The sequence below is a fragment of the Anguilla rostrata genome, chromosome 8 (genome assembly GCF_018555375.3).
Source record: "Anguilla rostrata isolate EN2019 chromosome 8, ASM1855537v3, whole genome shotgun sequence".
Lineage (NCBI taxonomy): Eukaryota > Metazoa > Chordata > Actinopteri > Anguilliformes > Anguillidae > Anguilla > Anguilla rostrata.
Window position 1 is genome coordinate 8,230,337 of NC_057940.1, and position 17,975 is coordinate 8,248,311.

General features: G+C 43.8%; 2 protein-coding genes across 6 annotated transcripts in view; one reads left to right on the plus strand and one right to left on the minus strand.

Moving 5' to 3' along the window:
• Positions 1-898: 898 nt before the first annotated feature.
• LOC135260725 (leucine zipper transcription factor-like protein 1) lies at positions 899-17,743 on the minus strand. 5 transcript variants are annotated; one of them, XM_064346189.1, is made up of 10 exons: positions 17,617-17,743; positions 15,151-15,275; positions 14,123-14,317; positions 8,626-8,686; positions 8,114-8,185; positions 7,374-7,439; positions 4,990-5,067; positions 3,523-3,681; positions 2,562-2,665; positions 899-1,585 (listed from the first exon to the last, which is right to left on the minus strand). In XM_064346189.1, the coding sequence occupies exons 1-10, from the start codon at positions 17,701-17,703 to the stop codon at positions 1,567-1,569; spliced, it is 966 nt and encodes a 321-aa protein (XP_064202259.1). In that variant the 5' UTR covers positions 17,704-17,743; the 3' UTR covers positions 899-1,566. The 5 variants fall into 5 exon arrangements, with proteins under 5 accessions (XP_064202259.1, XP_064202257.1, XP_064202260.1 ...); XM_064346187.1 differs by having other exon boundaries at positions 3,523-3,699; XM_064346190.1 differs by lacking the exon at positions 17,617-17,743 and adding an exon at positions 17,331-17,366 and having other exon boundaries at positions 3,523-3,699.
• Positions 17,491-17,975, plus strand: part of LOC135260726 (dnaJ homolog subfamily C member 13-like) — a 38,820-nt gene continuing 38,335 nt past the window's right edge. Inside the window, exon 1 of the mRNA XM_064346193.1 lies at positions 17,491-17,627. Coding sequence (XP_064202263.1) covers positions 17,524-17,627 — 104 coding nt within the window. The 5' untranslated portion in view covers positions 17,491-17,523. The remainder of the gene's footprint in view (positions 17,628-17,975) is intronic.

Sequence of the window (17,975 nt, forward strand, 5' to 3'; positions counted from 1 at the left end):
AGTTATCGGTGAGTGCGTCCACGCACAGCGCTAGGTACTTTCAGACACAGGAGAGTTCACTGGGAGAGTGAACACACACCCAAGCAAGCAGAAAATACTGCTCCCCCCCCCCACCACTGCCGCCCCCCCTCCAGTGGTCTTTCTCCCCCTAATCAAATCAAATCAAAACCAAACAGTTTTTATTTTGACTTTATTTTGTGCAGCGCTTTCTTACTTAGAACCGTCAGAGAGACGCTTTACAGAGAGCAGACTGAAGATGGGGAATTTGCCAGAAAATTTGCCAGAAATCAATGCTCTTTTTTTTTTTTTTTTGTCTCCCCCAGATATTACAGTTATAAAATGAGGAATTTGTGTACGAAGCGCGCGGGAGTGACAGCAGCCGCTGCCTGGTCTTGAAAGCCTCCGGGAGCCGTTGGCCGGGTCTCTGCGAGTGCGCTGTTTGGGTGTGGCCAGGCCTGTATGTGCTTTTACGGGCATACCTTCCCCTGTGGAAACACGCTCTCGCTGCAGAGTGTCAATCAAGCGCACAGGTCTGCCGCCTCGTATCCCTTCGTGAGGCAGGTGTTAACCCGTTCACCTTCCGTCAGGTGGCTGCGGCAACCGCGTTCTGGGAGTCCCAATGCTGTTTCTAAATGACTTTTATTGAGATGCGCGCATTTGACCGGTTGGTTCTTTCTGTGATAAGGTGTCAGATCCCGGTTTGTTGCGAGGAGGGGGGTGGGGGGGGGGGGGGTGGGGGTGGGGGTGGGGGGGTGGGGCGTGGAATCTACACGCAAGTCAGGGTCGGTTCGCGTGTCCCGCGTCACGTCCCAGAGCCCCCCGTCCCATGATCCTCAGCGTCCGGCGAGCTGCGTTCTAGGAGGAGGAGGATGTGAAGGAGGAACTGAAGCTTGTTAAATAATTGTCGCTGCGTTTATTTTTGCAGGCGGCCAATGACAGCACACACACTTTGTCACACCGAAACTGCAGTGTCACCATGACTCTTAAAGTCGTTCAGACAATTTAAATGGGAAAAAGATCGTAAAAAAACAACGTCCCTCATTTATCAGCGAATCGCTCCCTGTGCACAGAGATGTACAAAATATATACATTATCAATAAGGGAAAAGGAAGCATTGCCTCGTTTTGAGAAAACAAATGCAGAGCTTTTCCCAACTGGAATGTGACAGAACTTAAACTACAGAGCAAAAAAAGAAATATTCAATATTCGGTTCGTCCAGCAACTATAGGATCTGTGACTGTAAAAGTCCTCCTTGCAGTCCAGGTCAGACTAACCACTGACAAACAGCCTTTCTACTCTTGTGTGTTTACACTTCCTACTCAGGTCTAATAATAAGTCGACAACATCAGCAGATGGGGAATTTCTTGACAGGGTGACCAATGTTTACTGTTACGCAACATTTCTCAGTTCACGTTTTCCAACGTCTTCCTCCGTCCAAAGATCATGTGCTTGACTGAAGTAGAAAGCAAGGTTGTGGGAGAGCTCGTGCTTCAGGTGCTGCAGCATATCTCGTTCCCTCTCGTTGCCTTCTCCATGTTATCCCACCAGAGCGTGTTCTCAGTTTGATCACTCATCCGGCTCATACCTGCGAAAAAATGAACGTATTATAAACACTATTATTTAAATCAGAACTGATATTAATCTCAGTGGGAGTGGGAGAGCTGATCTGGCATCTGCTGTTCCCTGTCCACACCCTCATCTTACTCGTTATGAGCTAAAACAGAAAAGTGATCCCTGTCAGCACTAGCATTCTGGCCTTGTATCACTGTCTTGATGTTGTAGCTTGCCTCCTAGTTTGACTTAGCATAGGTTAGGTCAGAGTGATGTCCACTGTGTGAACTGCACTTAATGTGTTCATGGCTATGAACAGCTGTACAAAATGAGTATTGTATCTTATTGGACCCGCGTTTTGTAGCTGTTCCAATGACCTTTGGTATGCACTTATAGTCCGTTGCTTTGGATAAAAGCGTCTGCCAAATAAATGTAATGTACTGTAAAGTATTCTTTGACGCTTTATGTATATGGGCCCTGGCACCTACTTACAGACATTTAATCAAGGACTACAAAAAGTCCTTTATGCACTTCCTGGCTTTGGAGGACGGACCTACAAGAATCACTCAACTCATATTCATGTACTCCAATCTCATTTCATTGCCCAGCAAACGCGCACGCATGACTGTGTGATGATAGCGTAAGGCAGTGGTTCCCAGCCCTGCTCCTGGAGATCTACCGCCCTGAAGGTTTTCATTTCAACCCTAATTTGGCACACCTGACTCTGCTAATTAGCAGCTCAAGGAGGCGCGCTCTCATAGGGCTGAAATGAAGACCTACAGGATGCAGGGTAGATCTACAGGAACAGGGTTGGGCAGCCCTGCTCTAGCTGTAGAATGAGGTGCGCTTTGTTAGGGTTTGAGTGAAAGCCTACAGGATGGTAGAGCTCCAGGAACAGGGTAGGCTATCCCTGGCATAAGGAATATGTTGGGATGTGATGTGACTTGAAATTATGTCATTTGACGTGATGTAACATGATGCCCTGCTGCACGCTAGGTGCTGCTGCTCACTTCTGCAAACGCTTTCTAATCTCCTTGATTTGCTCATTCTTCTTGGTCAAGATTTCCTTCATGTTGCGATAGGCAGCAGTCTGCTGGAACTTCTTCTCCAGCTCCTACCGAAGTCACACACACGCAGGCAAGCGCGCAAACACACACACACACACGCACGCAAGTACACACAAACAGGAATGCACACAGGCACGCACATATACACACACACGCACACAAGCACGCACACACACACAGGCACGCAAACAAGCACGCACACACAGTAGTTAAGCAACATTTCCTTTGTAACAGCCAAGGTTATTTGTCCTATTATATAAAAACATAAATATATTTAACAGCTTTAAAAATAAATACATAAATAAAATGTGTTTGTATTATTATTATTTAAATGTGCTGTATCTTAAAATAAGAGCAATATTCCCCAGTAAGGGGCATGTGGCTCAGTGTGCGTGTGTGTGTGTGTGTGGGTGTGTGTGTGTCTGTGTGCGTGTGTGTGTGTGTGTGTGTGGTGGTCGTGTGTGTGCTGTGCGTGGAGGCGCCGTGCGTGGGGAACTTCTGTGCTGGGCCAGCTGCTCCTGAGTCGCAGCAGGTCGTGCTTGGCGCGACCAGGTTGTGCTGCAGGTCCTCATCGTGTGCGGTGCTGGCGCCCAGCGTGTCCTGGAACTGGGCCCTCAGCCGGCCACCGTGTGTAAGCAATGTTGTGTGTGTACGTCGTGTGTTGTGTGTGCGCATTGTATACGTGATGTGCTGTTGTCTTTATAATGCTATAATGTGTGTGTGTGTATTTGTGTGTTAGTGTCGTGTGTCTTAAATAAGTGCGAATATTCCCAGTGGGCATGTGGTCGTGTGTGTGTGTGTGTGTGTGTGGGTGTGTGTGTGTCTGTGTGCGTGTGTGTGTGTGTGTGTGTGTGTGTGTCTGTGTGTGTGTGCGTGCGTGAGGGACGCCGTTGCCGGGGGGAACCTTCTCGGCCTGGGCCAGCTGCTCCTGCACGCGCAGCAGGTCGTGCTTGGCGGCGACCAGGTTGTGCTGCAGGTCCTCCTGCGTGGCGGTGCTGGCGCCCAGCGTGTCCTGGAACTGGGCCCTCAGCGCGGCCACCGTCTCCTCCAGCCCGTCGATCTCCTGGGACCGCAGCGACCGCTGGGCCGCGAGGGGAGGGGGAGAGGAAACAGTCAGGGTGGCCACATTAGGGGGATTCACCCCCCCCCAAATGCAGGGGGCTTTTAGAGAGATCTAATAGGGGAAGTTTTACTGGAAAAATATTCAAATTTATGCGAGTCAATGGTAGATGGGGGATTTCTAAGAACTTATGACGTCAAATTGTGAAAAATCTGCACGAGAGTTTTTTTAGGGGGGGGTTTAATTCAGTCAACATTGGTAACAGTGGTGAGGCCAGGCAAAAAGCATCAACAAGTGCTTGGGTTAGAGTCACTACCATGTTGTAACTGCCATTAGACTATTATACAGTATGATGAAATATAGTAACAATGAGAAAGTAACGGGGTAATTGCTACGATTGCTATGAAATTCAGACATATTGTATTTTGTTCCAATCTGAGGAGGATAAGACACTGACGGTAGGGATACATACCAATAACATTCCAGGAAGCAAACGAAAGAGAAACAGCAATTTAAAGACAAATAAACGCGAAAGGGTGACAAAGACTACGCCTATAACTGCCTCTAACGTCCGAGTGACACTATCGTTAAGACCACAGAGAGAACTTAGAGCAGGGCTCTCAGACTCAAATCCTGCAGGGCTGCTGTGTCTGCAGGTCCTTCGTGTGTTCCTGCACTAACAGTAAGTGCTGAATCTAAGTTGCTGATTGGCTAAGGAGGCTGCACAGCTGGTGACTGATTGGCTAAAGACTCTGCACACCTGGTCTCCACGGCCTAAACTGTCTGCTGACGGAAAGGAAATCGCGAATACCAGCAGAGACTGCGGCCCTCCAGCACTGGAGTTTGACACCCCTGATTTAGAGGACAAACATTAAAGATTATTGCACGTTCTGTTATGTTCTTTATGCAGAAACTGGGCAAATACATACAGGTTCTGCTGTCAACAGCCTTTCTGTCCTGAGATAATCTTCAAAATTCACATATAGTTCACTGAAAAGTGTCTTCTTTCACATGAACTCGTAAACGTACTGACAGATTGATGTATTTAACCGTTTAAAGTGAATTCATTCTTTAGCGCATGCATACATTTCCACAATGGACCAAATGTTCACTGACAGCCAAGTAGCCACTGAAAAGACACTTACCTATCAACACAGAGCTGAGAACTTACATTTCGAAAAACTTACTCTTTTACAATATTTATAAAAGTGAAACTGGAAAGTCTACTTAATAACCCTAAAAATAATGCATAAAGCAATATTAAATTCCTGTATCTATCCTGCGATCTCTCTACCGGTCGCTCTCCCATACCTGTTGGTCCCCCTGGACCCTCTGTAGGTCCCTCAGGGTCTGCTCCACCTTCCACTTCTCATCCAACGCACTTGTAGCCTGGAAGCAAAAAAAAAACAGTCTGTTACCATGTGGTGTAGGTTACAGGCCGATGAGTACGTTCCAATATGCATCCAGGATATTCCACTGGAACTGCGACTGCGGAGGTGTTTTCTCCCCAATCCTCTTCTGCGGACCTGCCTGGCGGCCAATGAGGAACAGATCCACACCTATATATAGCGAATATTGTCAGTTACACCCCAGTGACTTGGATTTGAATGTTAGTTCACTCCTGTATTGCTATTTTGACTTCGTGCTATTTTGACTTCTGTGTATCGATCGTAATTTCTGAAAAGACTTCGAGTTTGGGTTTGCGTCTCTGGTTTGGTTGCTGGTTTTGTGTTGGGTTAGGAGTGGGATTTAAGTAGGTGTTTGTTTTCTTAACTGTCACTGTTAGTTTCACTTGTGTATTTATATATGAGGGGTTGGATTTAGGTAGGTGTTTGTTTTCTTAACTGTCACTGTTAGTTTCACTTGTGTATATATATATAGATATCTATATATCTTAACCGTGTATGGGTATTACATTACATTACAGGCATTTGGCAGACGCTCTTATCCAGAGCGACGTACAACAAAGTGTATAACCATAACCAGGAACAAGTACGACAAAACCCCTAGAGAGAAGTACCGGTCCAAGTGCAGGGAACAACCGCATAGTTCAACTTGGACCCTGATGGTTAAACTGATTAACACTAACAACGAGAACGGCAACAACGCAATCTATGGAAAAAATACAAGTAGTCGGTAGTCGGTAAGATCAGGGCAAGCAGATAAAAAAAATGCAAGAGATCAACCTGCCTGAAAATAAAGGGCTAGAGTCGCCCTGGGCTTTCAGAAACGGTGGGTTCGTACGCTAAGCCGTTCTTCAAGAGTGTCATTTTGGTTCAAGCGTTGTTTTGGTTTCCTATAATCTCTGTCCATTATAGGAAATATGTGTAAGGACACGGTATCGCAACACAATCGGCTAGCAGCTCCCACGCGTTCACTCTCTCTGCGTGTACATGCCCACGGGGTGAATGAGGACTGACCACAGGGAAACCTGTGGAAACCTAAAGTGAGGTGGCAGTGTAGTATAATGGGTAAGGAGTTGGTCTTGTAACCTAAAGGTCGCAGGTTCGATTCCCCGCTAGGGTACTGCCGTTGTGCCCTTGTACACTTGACCTGCATTGCTCCAGTATATTTCCAGCTGCATAAATGGATGCAATGTAAATGCTGTGTCGCTCTGGATAAGAGCATCAGCTAAATGCCGGTAATGTAATGAGGTTGGGTTTGGTGCTCCTGGCCCCACGCATGGGTTGGAACGAACTCCCCGTCCCTCTCCGAACCTCCCCCTCACTATCCATCTTCCGCCGTGGCCTGAAGACTCATCTCTTCAGACTATACCTAGACTAACCACCACCACGCTGTATAAATATAAAAAAATAAAATTTAAAAAATACCCTTTTTCCTGTCACTTGTTACATGTTGCCCCATCCCTGCACTTCTTGGTAAATTGTATTTGTCCTAATACTGTAGCTTATTCTTCTGCCTAGTTGGCTTTGCAGATGTTAGACCAGGATAGTGTTCATTGTTCTCGGCTAGAAATAGCTGTACAAAATAAGTAATTGTACCTTACTGAACCCGTGTTCAGCAGTTGTCTACGATCATGAAAATGCACTTTTGTACGTCGCTTTGGATAAAAGCGTCTGCCAAATGAATGTAATGTAATGTAAAGGTTGAAGGTACAGACTGCCGTTCAGCTCAGGACGTGAAGGCGGCTGTAGATTCGCCGATAAGACAACAACCCGTGACTTAAATCCGACAGGGTGGTAGAGTGAGTAAGGAAACAAAACAAATGTGACCTCATTTTCAGATGTGAAGCACCTCACGGACCTCGCTTGTAACTCACACACACACTCACGCTCACTCACATTCAGCAGGCTGAAGATTCTCCACAAGGGGGAGCTATCAGCACTCAAGCGCCCGAAATTCGGGGGTGTAACGTAAGGCCTGAAACACACCCCGCGTAAGCGCTCAAACGCAAATGACAACTACAAGCGCGCGGCCCTCCTCAACGGGGTGATCCACGACAGTTGTGAAAGACCAGGTGGAAGAAAGCACAAACGGACGAAGACGGCTTCGCCTTGCCTGCCACAGCGCCCCCTTGGTGCAAAGCTTGACACCTACGCTTGTGTTGCGTTGCATTGCGCTACCAAAAATGTTTATAACGAACTGGAATAAACCTGCATTGTCACACCATTAATAAACATGGTGAGGACCACTGCATGTACCTGAGGGCTCGCTAAACAGATGCAGAGACATACCTGCGACTCCAACATCCGAAGCCTGGACTTCAGCTTGTCGTTCTCCTCCTGCAAACGACCGATCTCCTGCAAGTGAAAAATAAAGAGATGTCTTTTTGTTCCTTGTAGGAGCACATTACACAAATCAGGAGGATTGCATAGGGCTAACTACGCAATACACCGCAGAGTTAGTCTGAACAAATACACAAATTACTGCTAAAATGATCATCAGTATGTTACCTTTCGATTAGCATTAATACAGTACTATCAACCCATTTCACAGGATAAAGCAATACAATTCCAGGAGACCATCAAGCTGTAAATAAGGTTACCTAGGGTTCTGATAATCCTGTAAAAGGAGCTGTCGGGCCTTGCATCCAATAAAAACATTATTTAGTAAAACCTTTAGCACGTGCAAAACCTGTCAGCACACGCAATCCTAATAGCACAACCGATGATTGGTGCAAAATAAATACCGTGACCAATCACTGGTCGGGTTATTGGTTTTGTGTGTGCTAATCCTGCCAATGCCACCTGTGACCTTGCAGCCACACACAGGGGGATGTATAACTCAACATGGTGCCATGTAGGCCATAGGGTTTCAGCCAACAGGGCTCTCCCCCTGTCATCGCACACATGACTGGTCAGCATGGAATCCCACAGTCTGACAGTCACCACAACCAACGGATTTTCAGGAAAGTGTGTGGAAACCGTTGAGCCAAAATGAAAGACCACACACGATTTCTCCAGAAATTACTCACCTTGTTGAGCAGCTCTGACACCCCGCCTTCATTCAAAGGGGCCAGTTTAGGTTTGCTGGACTCCTGAGCTGTCTATAGGAGATTAAACAATAATAGAAGGTAAATACAAGAGGTTGCACTTTACTTGAAGCTGGTCTTCAAAATATATTTTTTTTTTTTTTTAAATACTTTTTTTTTTTTCCATCTAAATATTGACCATAACCCTTGTGAAAAGCCTGCATGTACATTATGGCCAGCTTATAACAAATGACATGCAATTATGTTATAATGCATGCAATGAAACACATTAGAGACAATTTTATTTTATATCACTTTGGCCTGCGATAACTAGTTGCAAGCAAAGTTGCAAGCTGGTTATGGTATTTCTGTCCAATGAATATCAAGTAGTGTGTTACACCATGGAAGGAACTCAAACAAACGCCAAGAAAATGCCTGAATTCAATCAGATCAGAATGCTTTCGCTGAAAGGTATGCGCGCTTGTGACCGCACGTACGCTCGCTTTTTCGCTCACCTTTTTGTTGGTGCTTTTAAATTCGGCTTTCTCAAACTCCGCCACCTGCTCCAACAGGTCCCTGAAACGCACCAGGAAGGCAGAGAGACTACAGCTGCCATTAGTGCTCTGGGCAGCACAAATAAAAAGTTGGAGGCAGCACAATTTCAATGCAATTCAGATTCTTGCGGTTAACGGTAAATATGTTACTACTCCAGCTGGAATAGGAGCGACTCTTCACTGTAGGCACTATTTAGTCTGATTTGTTTTTTTTTTTAAACCTTTCAGAGTATTAAATGGTATAGGAGACTCCAGTGCACGAGCAGGCCTCTGAAAGTTCTCCTTTTGCACATCAACAGTGTATCACATCATAAAGCAAATGAAATATAGTGCTGTATATTTCAACTGAACCCATTATTGAAGTTTTGGGGGATTTTTGGGGAGTGTTGGAAGAGTTGGCCCTCTCTCTCCCTCTCTCTCTCCCTCTCTCCCCCTCTCTCTCTCTCCCTCTCTCCCTCTCTCTCTCCCTCCATAGACAGCAGAACCCCTCCAGGCTTGCGTTTCTGCCCAAATCCATACTCTCGCCGCTGTGGCTATCAATCTCTTTTTTGTGTCCTTTGGCAGTGCGCTCGTAACAAGTTCAGGTCCGTCCGGTGGGAGGTAGTTCGCCAAAAGAAAGACGCTTTCCCCCTCCTTCTCAATCCCCCCTGCCTGTGAAGACAGGCGTTTGGAATCCAGCATGCCATGTCAGCATACTTCTACCTGAGCGCAGCTATCAAAATAACCCAGCCCCACTGCGTCTTAGCGTGGCCCGAATTATTATAAAGCACTATTATCTGCTAAAACACACAAAAAATCTGCTTTTTTATCGGTCACTCGAACGCAAGAGGAAAAAGCAGAGGTGTTTCTAATGGACAATGCTGGCGTAAAACATACATTTAATATAAGGTCTATTACAAAACACATCGACCACTGCCACTTTTACCCTTTTGAAGAGCAGGTTTTTTTTTTTTTTCAAAATTCTAAGTCAGTGTTCTAGAACGCCATTGCTTCCAGTTACCAGTTGTGATTGTTACATGAGCATTAGACTGTTCAGCGGAGAGCATTACGATCACATATTTGTGACCTTTACACCTTAAAGCCTTAATATTCTTGTGAAACTGTACGCATGCACTGCAGAATCTTATTGCACTTTAATTATTCACTTAAAGCTCCATTAAAGAGTAATGTCTATAGCACATTTTTTTTACAGCATTCATCATGCAGGACTCATATGATTTAATTTTGTTTTTTCCGGCAAGGGCAGAAGTGCAAAAAAAAGGCCAGGACACACAGTAAGGAATCCCCCTTGGGCTCAAACTAGCCATAATAGCACGGTAGAGGCTAGTCACTCTGCGCCTAGCCGTCTAGCCAGTTACAAAACTCCTATAGCAGTTTGCCGAAATGGGGAAATATTGTGTTTGCGCAAGCTGCACATAACTCCACCCTATAAATCACATTTTTCTGAGGAAAAATGTTTTAAAAAGTAATGCGTCTGAACAGCTGAGCAAGGCTGAAGAACACAACACAGTCATTACACTCTCAGCTCATAGCTTTAGTAGTCTCCCATCACCTAAGATTCTGGGCCAGATTGGTAGAGGTGGTGGTGTATAGACAATGATGTATTGCTAGTGATCGTAACATAACATAATATAACATGATGACAAGAACAGGCCATTCAGCCCAAAAATGCATGCCATTTTCCTGACTAGATTAGTGCTCTGATTACCTACAGACTAGATAGTATCTAACACTTTTTGGTAATTTGTATTTCTCCTAATACTGTAGCTTATTCTTCTGCCTAGTTGGCTTTGCAGAGTTTAGGTCTGAATAGTGTTCACTGTGTGAACTAAACTGTGTTCTTGGCTAGAAATAGCTGTACAAAATAAGTATTGTACCTTACTGAACCTGTGTTTAGCAGTTGTCTATGACCATGAAATGCACTTTTTGTACGTCGCTTTGGATAAAAGCGTCTGCCAAATAAATGTAATGTAATGTAATGTACTGTATCAAGCCTAGTCTTGAAAATCCCCAGAGTTTCTGCCTCTACCACGTGACCTGGCAGGCTATTCCACACATTGACTACTCTCTGTGTGAAAAATTCTTTCTAATGTCTGCATGGAATTTACCTTTTGTAACTTCCATTTATGTCCTCTTGTTCTAACATAACTCAACCAGAAGAATCTCTTGTAGTTCACTTTGTTGATCCCCTTTATGAATTTAAAAGCTTCAATCAAATCACCCCTAAGTCTCCTATTACTAAACTTGAAGAGATTAAGCATCTTAAGTATTTCCTCATTGCTTTTATCTTTCATACCTGGAATCAATTTGGTTGCTCTTCTTTGAACCTTTTCCAGAGCCTTGATATCTTTCTTGTAGTACAGTCCCCAGAACAGCACACAATACTCCAACTAAGGTCTAAGATAATTAAAACCTATATACACTCGATATTTTTGGCTATACATCCCAGCATCTTGTAGGTATTTTTTACTGCTTTCTAGCTAACTAGCTGAGAAAATATAATGCAGTCACAGTTATCAATATGAGTGACAACTGGATAACCAACTAGCTAGGTAGCTACCTACTATCTTCACACGCAGCAAACTGTTCGGTGTTAATCTACTCTTAGAGTACATCTGTTAAAGTTGAAATAACAGTGGATGTTTTACTGTGCACAAAATCAAAACGTAGCTAGTTAAGCTACGTTATATTTTGCCGGTTTTGTAGCATGTAGCTAGACTAGCTACCGTGGCTATCAGTACTCATTGGATAGGCATGGCTATGAGATGATGATAATCAATGCTATGTACGCTAGCTAGCTAGTTCTGAACACTAGATGCAGTGAAATAAAATTAGATACAATGTGACATTTAAAAAAAACTTGGTCTGTAAAGTAGCTTCACCTAAAGTGCTGATGTGAACAAGCTAACAATCAGTGTCACTAGCGTCAGTCACTCACCAAGACATCTGTTCTCAAACCAAATTTCTGCTGATCCCTGTTACTTCTTTTCCCTCCTTTCCCCATTCCGGTTCCCTTTGATGCCTAACGCAGTCAGATTGCTGCAGCTGTGGTCCTTCCTGCTCATAATTAATTACATGGTAAACCTTGCCCACCCCTACCATGGGCATTGACGGGATATGTCTTTGTAGTTGTAAATTGCAGTGTAGCTGTCCCACTATAAAACTCCCTTATGTTATAATCTGATCTGTTTAATCTGATTTTGTAAGGGCCAATGCCATTACAAAATCAAGTCCAGCTCTAATCACAAGGGTCAATATTTCAAGACACAGTATGTATAAAATGATACTGAAACCGTATGTATGATACTGTATGTATCAAAGAAAAACATGATACTGCATGTATAAAATCCCATTACTACATAATTTCCCACACAGTTACTTCACTGAGGAATGCCGACTTTAAAGATTTCTCTTCAGATAACATTCTTTGTCATTTATGCAAATACAGTCATTTATTACATTTTGGTAGATTCTATACTTTCCATACGTGTTCGTTTTTTTGATTGATGGTATTGAAAGTATTCACGGACGGCACATACAGTACACTCTCCTATCACTTCCCTGGAACGTGAGTTGGTATGCTTCCAAGCCTTCACCCACTGCCGTGACTTGCAATGGAGGAGCAGCTGAGGACATTGCTCGCAGCTGTATGGACAAATCCCAGGGTGGCAGGGGAAGGTACGCTCTGCTCCGACTGATTTTACGACCCTAGTTTGCTTGCCGTTCCTGCAGGAACATTCACGTTCACATGACGACGAGGAGTACTAGCACAGGTGCTAGGCACAGGCGATGGCCACACCTGTACGAGGTCGTGCTGTTCAGTTAGTAGGAGAAATTACCCACTGCACAGGAATGATTCTCCTACTGTAGCCATGACAAATGCTGCAGGACGAATGATGCCCTGAAGCTAACACAGAAACAAAAGCGTTAGAAAAGCAAACGCTAAAGCCAACAAGATTTCCCTTGTCGTCTCCCACTCAGAGACACCAAATTCTAACTAGCCGTGCCCGTTTCCAACGAAGGCCAGCACATGAGATTTGTGTACATCAACCATGTCAAACTGAAAAAAGACAAGAATCAAAGATGTTGACTTTTTTTATGGGAACGCCTAGCTTCACTTTTGAAACAGAGGCAGGAAGTGGGTTTCTGTGACTGAAAGACTGCCATAGATGAGAACTGAGGCGACCTGAAATGCACCTGTGCACACCTTACCTCCGCCTGTGTGATGTAATTTCAGATGCGCTTCGAGCCGTTAAAAGCACAGGCCTTGCCACAGCTCACACCTTTGAATCTAATTTATGTAACTTCACCTCAAAGGAGTGATCTTCTGTTTGTCTCTCTGTTTTTTTCCAGTTCTGCAAAGCCTGAATGTCCAAATCACAGGCTCTTGAGATTTATTCCTGGGAGACGCTGAAGTCCTTACAAGTAGTGTGTGTAAACCATTGTGGAACTGGCTGGCCTGCGATACAGATCACTACCGGTTGCTTTGACTGATGAACTAACAGCAGCAAACAACTATGTGGTCAGATATGAATCTATAATCCACAGAAGAAAACAGATGCAGAAAACAGACAATGCTGTTGACAGAAAAAGGTGAAGTTGCATGAGCGTTAGTTTCTGCTTAGTGCATGACTCATAGAAAAAGTGGACTCCCTGCAATCAGTTAATCTACCAGCATTTCTCATTTGTAGTGCACGGTGGCAGGATAGCAGTTGGATTAACTTCCAGGCTCACACTCAAGAACGAGGCACTATTGTTTTACAGATAAGAAAGGCAATTATCCTGACTAGCTCCAAGAATGTTTCCAATCACATTAAATAATCATAAGTAAAAATGCTAAATATAAAATGTTGACCTCTTTTAAGATGCCCAGACATCCATAGCCTTCACTAGTACAGTAACACAAGTAACCTCTAGTTTATGTGTGCCCCACTGTCCACAGGTATCTCTCAACTGTTCACCACAACCCAGCCTGAAAAGGCTCCTGTAAAGCATAGTCTAATCTAGGGGTCCTCAATCTAATGCAGAAATGGCCAACCAAACATTTACATGCCTGATTTTGCTAATCAACCACTAGAGTCTTTGTTAAGGCCCTTGATTATTAGAATCAGGTGTGTTACTGCTTGGTTTGGTAGGAACCAGACCTGGGTCAAATACATATTTATTTTGGATCCAAATACTTTTATACGCTTTACTGATCTTGTCTGGTGTATGGGAACCAATGAAATTCTCTCAAAAAGTGCAAACCCCGCCTTCTGGTCATATCGGCAAGCTCAATGAAACCAGGCAAGATCAACAGAGCACAGAAAAGTACTTTAATCCAAAACCAGTACTTATTGGACCCAGGTCTGGTAGAAACAAAAGCCTGCACCCACGCCAGCCCCTTTCCTGATAAGACCGAGGACCCCTGGTCTGTTCTTTCTCTTCCCCCTCCCCGCCACCCCAGCGGAGAGCCGACCTGTTCTCCAGCTCGGAGACGTCCGTCTGCAGCTTGAGGTAGAACTTCTCGGCCTGGGAGAAGAGCTGCCGCAGCAGCAGCACGTTGGTGTGGGCCGCGTTGATGAGCTCCGTCTCCACCTCGCCCCGGACCACCGCCCGCAGGCCCTCCAGCATCTCCGCCACCTCGTCCGCCGTGAAGGTCTCCTCCGTCAGCCTGCACGCAGGGTCGCGGGTCACAGGGTCGCGGGGTCGCAAGGTCATGGATCGGCCGTCCAAAACGGATCGTGGAGAGTCGACGGTTATGAGCAGAAGAGGTACAAGAACTGAGACAATGCTCAGAGGGCGTTCTGTCCAACCTTTCACCAACATGGCATCATACATGAGGGAAACAGTATACAGCGGCATGAAAAAGTATTTGTCCCTTCTAATTCTCTGCACACTGTCCACTGATGGTTCCAGATTTAGGGAAAATATATAGCAAACATGAGGAAACACAAAATGTATTTTTTTTTTCTTTTTTATTAATTATTATTTCATTTATTCTATGAAAAAAGTGGATAGGTGCTTGATACGTTTCCATTAATAAATGAATACAATTCAAAAAATTTGTGCCATAGTTGTTTCATACATTGCTACAGATGTGAAACCATCCAGTGAAAAATATGCAGTAAAAGAGTGTAGTAACAGTACTGGTGGTATTTGCAGTATAAACACTAGGAGATAAACAGCACTTGCATAGTATTCACATTCACATTGCCCAAAGTGACACTGTATCAACATAAGAACACTGGATGGTTTCACATCCAGTGAAACCATCCAGTGTGAAAAATATGCAGTAAAAGAGTGTAGTAAGAGTACTGGTGGTATTTGCAGTGAAACCACTAGGAGATAAACAGCACTTGCATAGTATTCACATTCACATTGCCCAAAGTGACACTGTATCAACATAAGAACACTGGAAGCAGGAGGCATTACTGAATTCTGCAGTGCACTTTTGACGGTATACTGAGACATGTGGCCCACACATGAAGCTGTCTGAGTAGTCACCTGCTGTCTTTGAGGTCCTGGAAGCAGGAGTCAATCGTCTTGAGCCTCAGGGCCCTCTTAGAGCGTGCAAACCGCATATAGTTGACCACTTCATTCTGATGGTGCTCATTGAAGCCAAACTCAGCCTATGCGCGGACGCAGAAAAAACAACTGTTGTTAACCAGACACCCCTGCCAAATTCAAATACGATTCACAAAAACCTGATATTCCGAACTGCATCATATCATTTATTCAGTAAGCCTCCTCAAACATGACTGGGTTCAATAAAAGAACTAAGTACAGACATCTGCACCTGTTCAAGTTTGGCCTCGGGCAGGGTCAGGGTCACTTTCCCGTTTCAGTAAATGCTAAGTGGTGCATGCAATGCGTAACCCGCACAGTGTGCTACCTGGGGTGGAACAATTGCTTACTGTGCTTTTATGTTAGGTTACACTGCCCCACACTGGCAAAGACGCTTGCTACAATGCATTCATGTCTTATATCAGTGGTTCCCAATCTTGTTCCTAGAGATCTACCGTCCTGTAGGTTTTCATTCCAACCGTAATTTGGCACACCTGATATTACTGCTTAGCAGCTCAAGAACATCTCTAGTTGTTTGACTGAGGTGTGCTTTGTTAGGGTTGGTGTGAAAACTCACAGGATTGTAGATCTCCAGGAACTGGGTTGTGAAGCAGTGATCAGACCTCTGTGCAAGGACCCTGAATTCTTGCTCAACCTGATTTTATAAAAATGATGGTTTCTCCATACACATTCCAAGGAGAGACAAAACACAATTTCACTTCTTAAAATACTTATTCTAACTGTTAAGGTATTCTTGCTGTATCTTTTGGCTGTTATAGCTGGCTACAATCAATCACATCAGAACAGTATTGCTAGCTAAGTTAGGTGCATCAATTTAGCTCAGGCTAGATAACAAGCTTCCATCACCTGTGAGCTGATCATTTTCAGTTAGCCTTGGCAAGCACCATACGAAATAAGGAAAACTAATGCGATTATACTAGCAGTCAGTACACATTAATAGAAAAAAGCGTGTTAACTACCAAACACACATATGTTACAAAAACAAGAAAAAGATAATAACATTAGCTATGTAAACTCTACTGCGTGTTCACTAATTAACAAGTCAGCCTGCTCACACGTAAGAGAACAACAATGAATAACAGCTTAATTAACGTTAATACTGAATGAACGAATCTAACATAGCTAAACACACCAGCTAACGTTACTGTAATCCATCCACCACATGTCACCGATCTCGCTTGCTTGGTAGCTTTGACGTTAGCAACTACCTACCAATACATAGTTCATTTAGCTAGTCCATTTGGAATTAAAATCTGAGCAAATGGCCCGTCAGCACTTCTAATTTATATTCACTGTCAATAGATATCTAGTCTAACAATCTGAGATGTGATGTGTTGTTTTCACCTTTATAAAGTACTGTGTTTCAACATACCGGCAGTAGCTAATGTTACATATTCTGTAGGAAATAAGAATACCTCTAATTAAAACGTTGGTGAAAAGCATTCCACACTTAAACTATATAGCTAGCTAGCTAGCTAGCCAGCAAGCTACTTACCATTTCGGTAACAGTTCTCGGGCGTTGGATAGCTAATGTTAGCTAGCTAGACAGCTAACTAGCCCTTTTATAGCAATATATAAAAATAATCAAAACATTTATATACAGCAATTATTGCTGCGCGAAACGTATTCTATTCCGAGGTTTATGTGTTTAAAGCGTAGTTTCTATCAAGCAAACCGGTATCTTTTAACCTCCTTGATGCAAGCGTTTGGCCGTCTCCTTGTGCTTGGAAACGAAAAGCGTCACTGCGTTGCCAACCAAGGCCGTCACAACTACGGATGACGTAAAGGACAAAAGAGCGTTAACCCTCAAAATAAGAGAAGGTGGTCTTAAGGCTATGACATTCAAAGCAGGTAGACCAAAATCTTAGGGATATTCTGCTCACTCAAATCAATTTTTCTGCAAGATGAATTTTTCACTTATTTGCAATATACATTGCATATGGACTGGCATATTTGAATGTTGAAAAAGTTCTTCTGTGGAGATAAAAGTGGACAGTGCTGAACAATAATTCAGGCTGCAAGTTATCACATAAAACAACTTCTTCCAAACCCCATACCATATTTTCTGTCTGCATAGGTCCAATATTTAACAAACTTACAGATTTCAGTTCTACTTCCATACGAGACATACAATGAATGCCATACATGTTAGTTCTTCTTTAAGCACAGGGACAGGCTAGCAGCTCATTTCAGAACATACATAAAAGTGCTGTTATGCTCCTTAGTAACCATATGTTTAACGGCTGTAACTTGATTAAGCTAACCAGTTGCGCATGGTAGGCCGCGGGTCAGATGCTCCATAATGCGATAAGTGAGCAGGGTCGAATTCTTTTCTTCTCAACAACTCAGCCAAGGAGGCCACCAGAAAACATGTTTCCCTTATACCTTCAGCAGCGGTGAGTCCACGTACGCATTGTAATGTGTCGGTGTCACTGTGTGGGAACAATAAGGATACGGTGCTAGCGTTAGCATGTCCAGGAATGGGCACTGTGGCAGGGCTTTTATTCACTCGGTACGTTATACTGTATGCGCTACTGACACTTTCTCTGGGTTACGGAAGCCTTTTATAGATTGTGTTTTGTGTCAAGTTTTATGCTCAATGCCAAATAAACAAAATTCTTTTTGATTACATATATATTTTTAATTAAAATTAAAAAATGACCTCAAAGGAAAATCTCAATTTAAATACATTTTAAATGTATTTTTGTTGACTGAAGTTCAATGAAGGAGTGAAGGAAGGAAAA

Bases quoted from the DNA above. Each gene is read 5' to 3' on its own strand.
- LOC135260725 (XM_064346187.1), bottom strand. From the start codon at position 17,703: ATGCTAACGCTAGCACCGTATCCTTATTGTTCCCACACAGTGACACCG. The intron at 14,318-15,150 runs GTGACTACTCAG...CCCTGCGTGCAG, and splicing joins CAGGACCTCAAAGACAGCAG to GCTGACGGAGGAGACCTTCA. The intron at 5,068-7,373 runs GTATGTCTCTGC...TTTTGCTTCCAG, and splicing joins TTCGGATGTTGGAGTCGCAG to GCTACAAGTGCGTTGGATGA.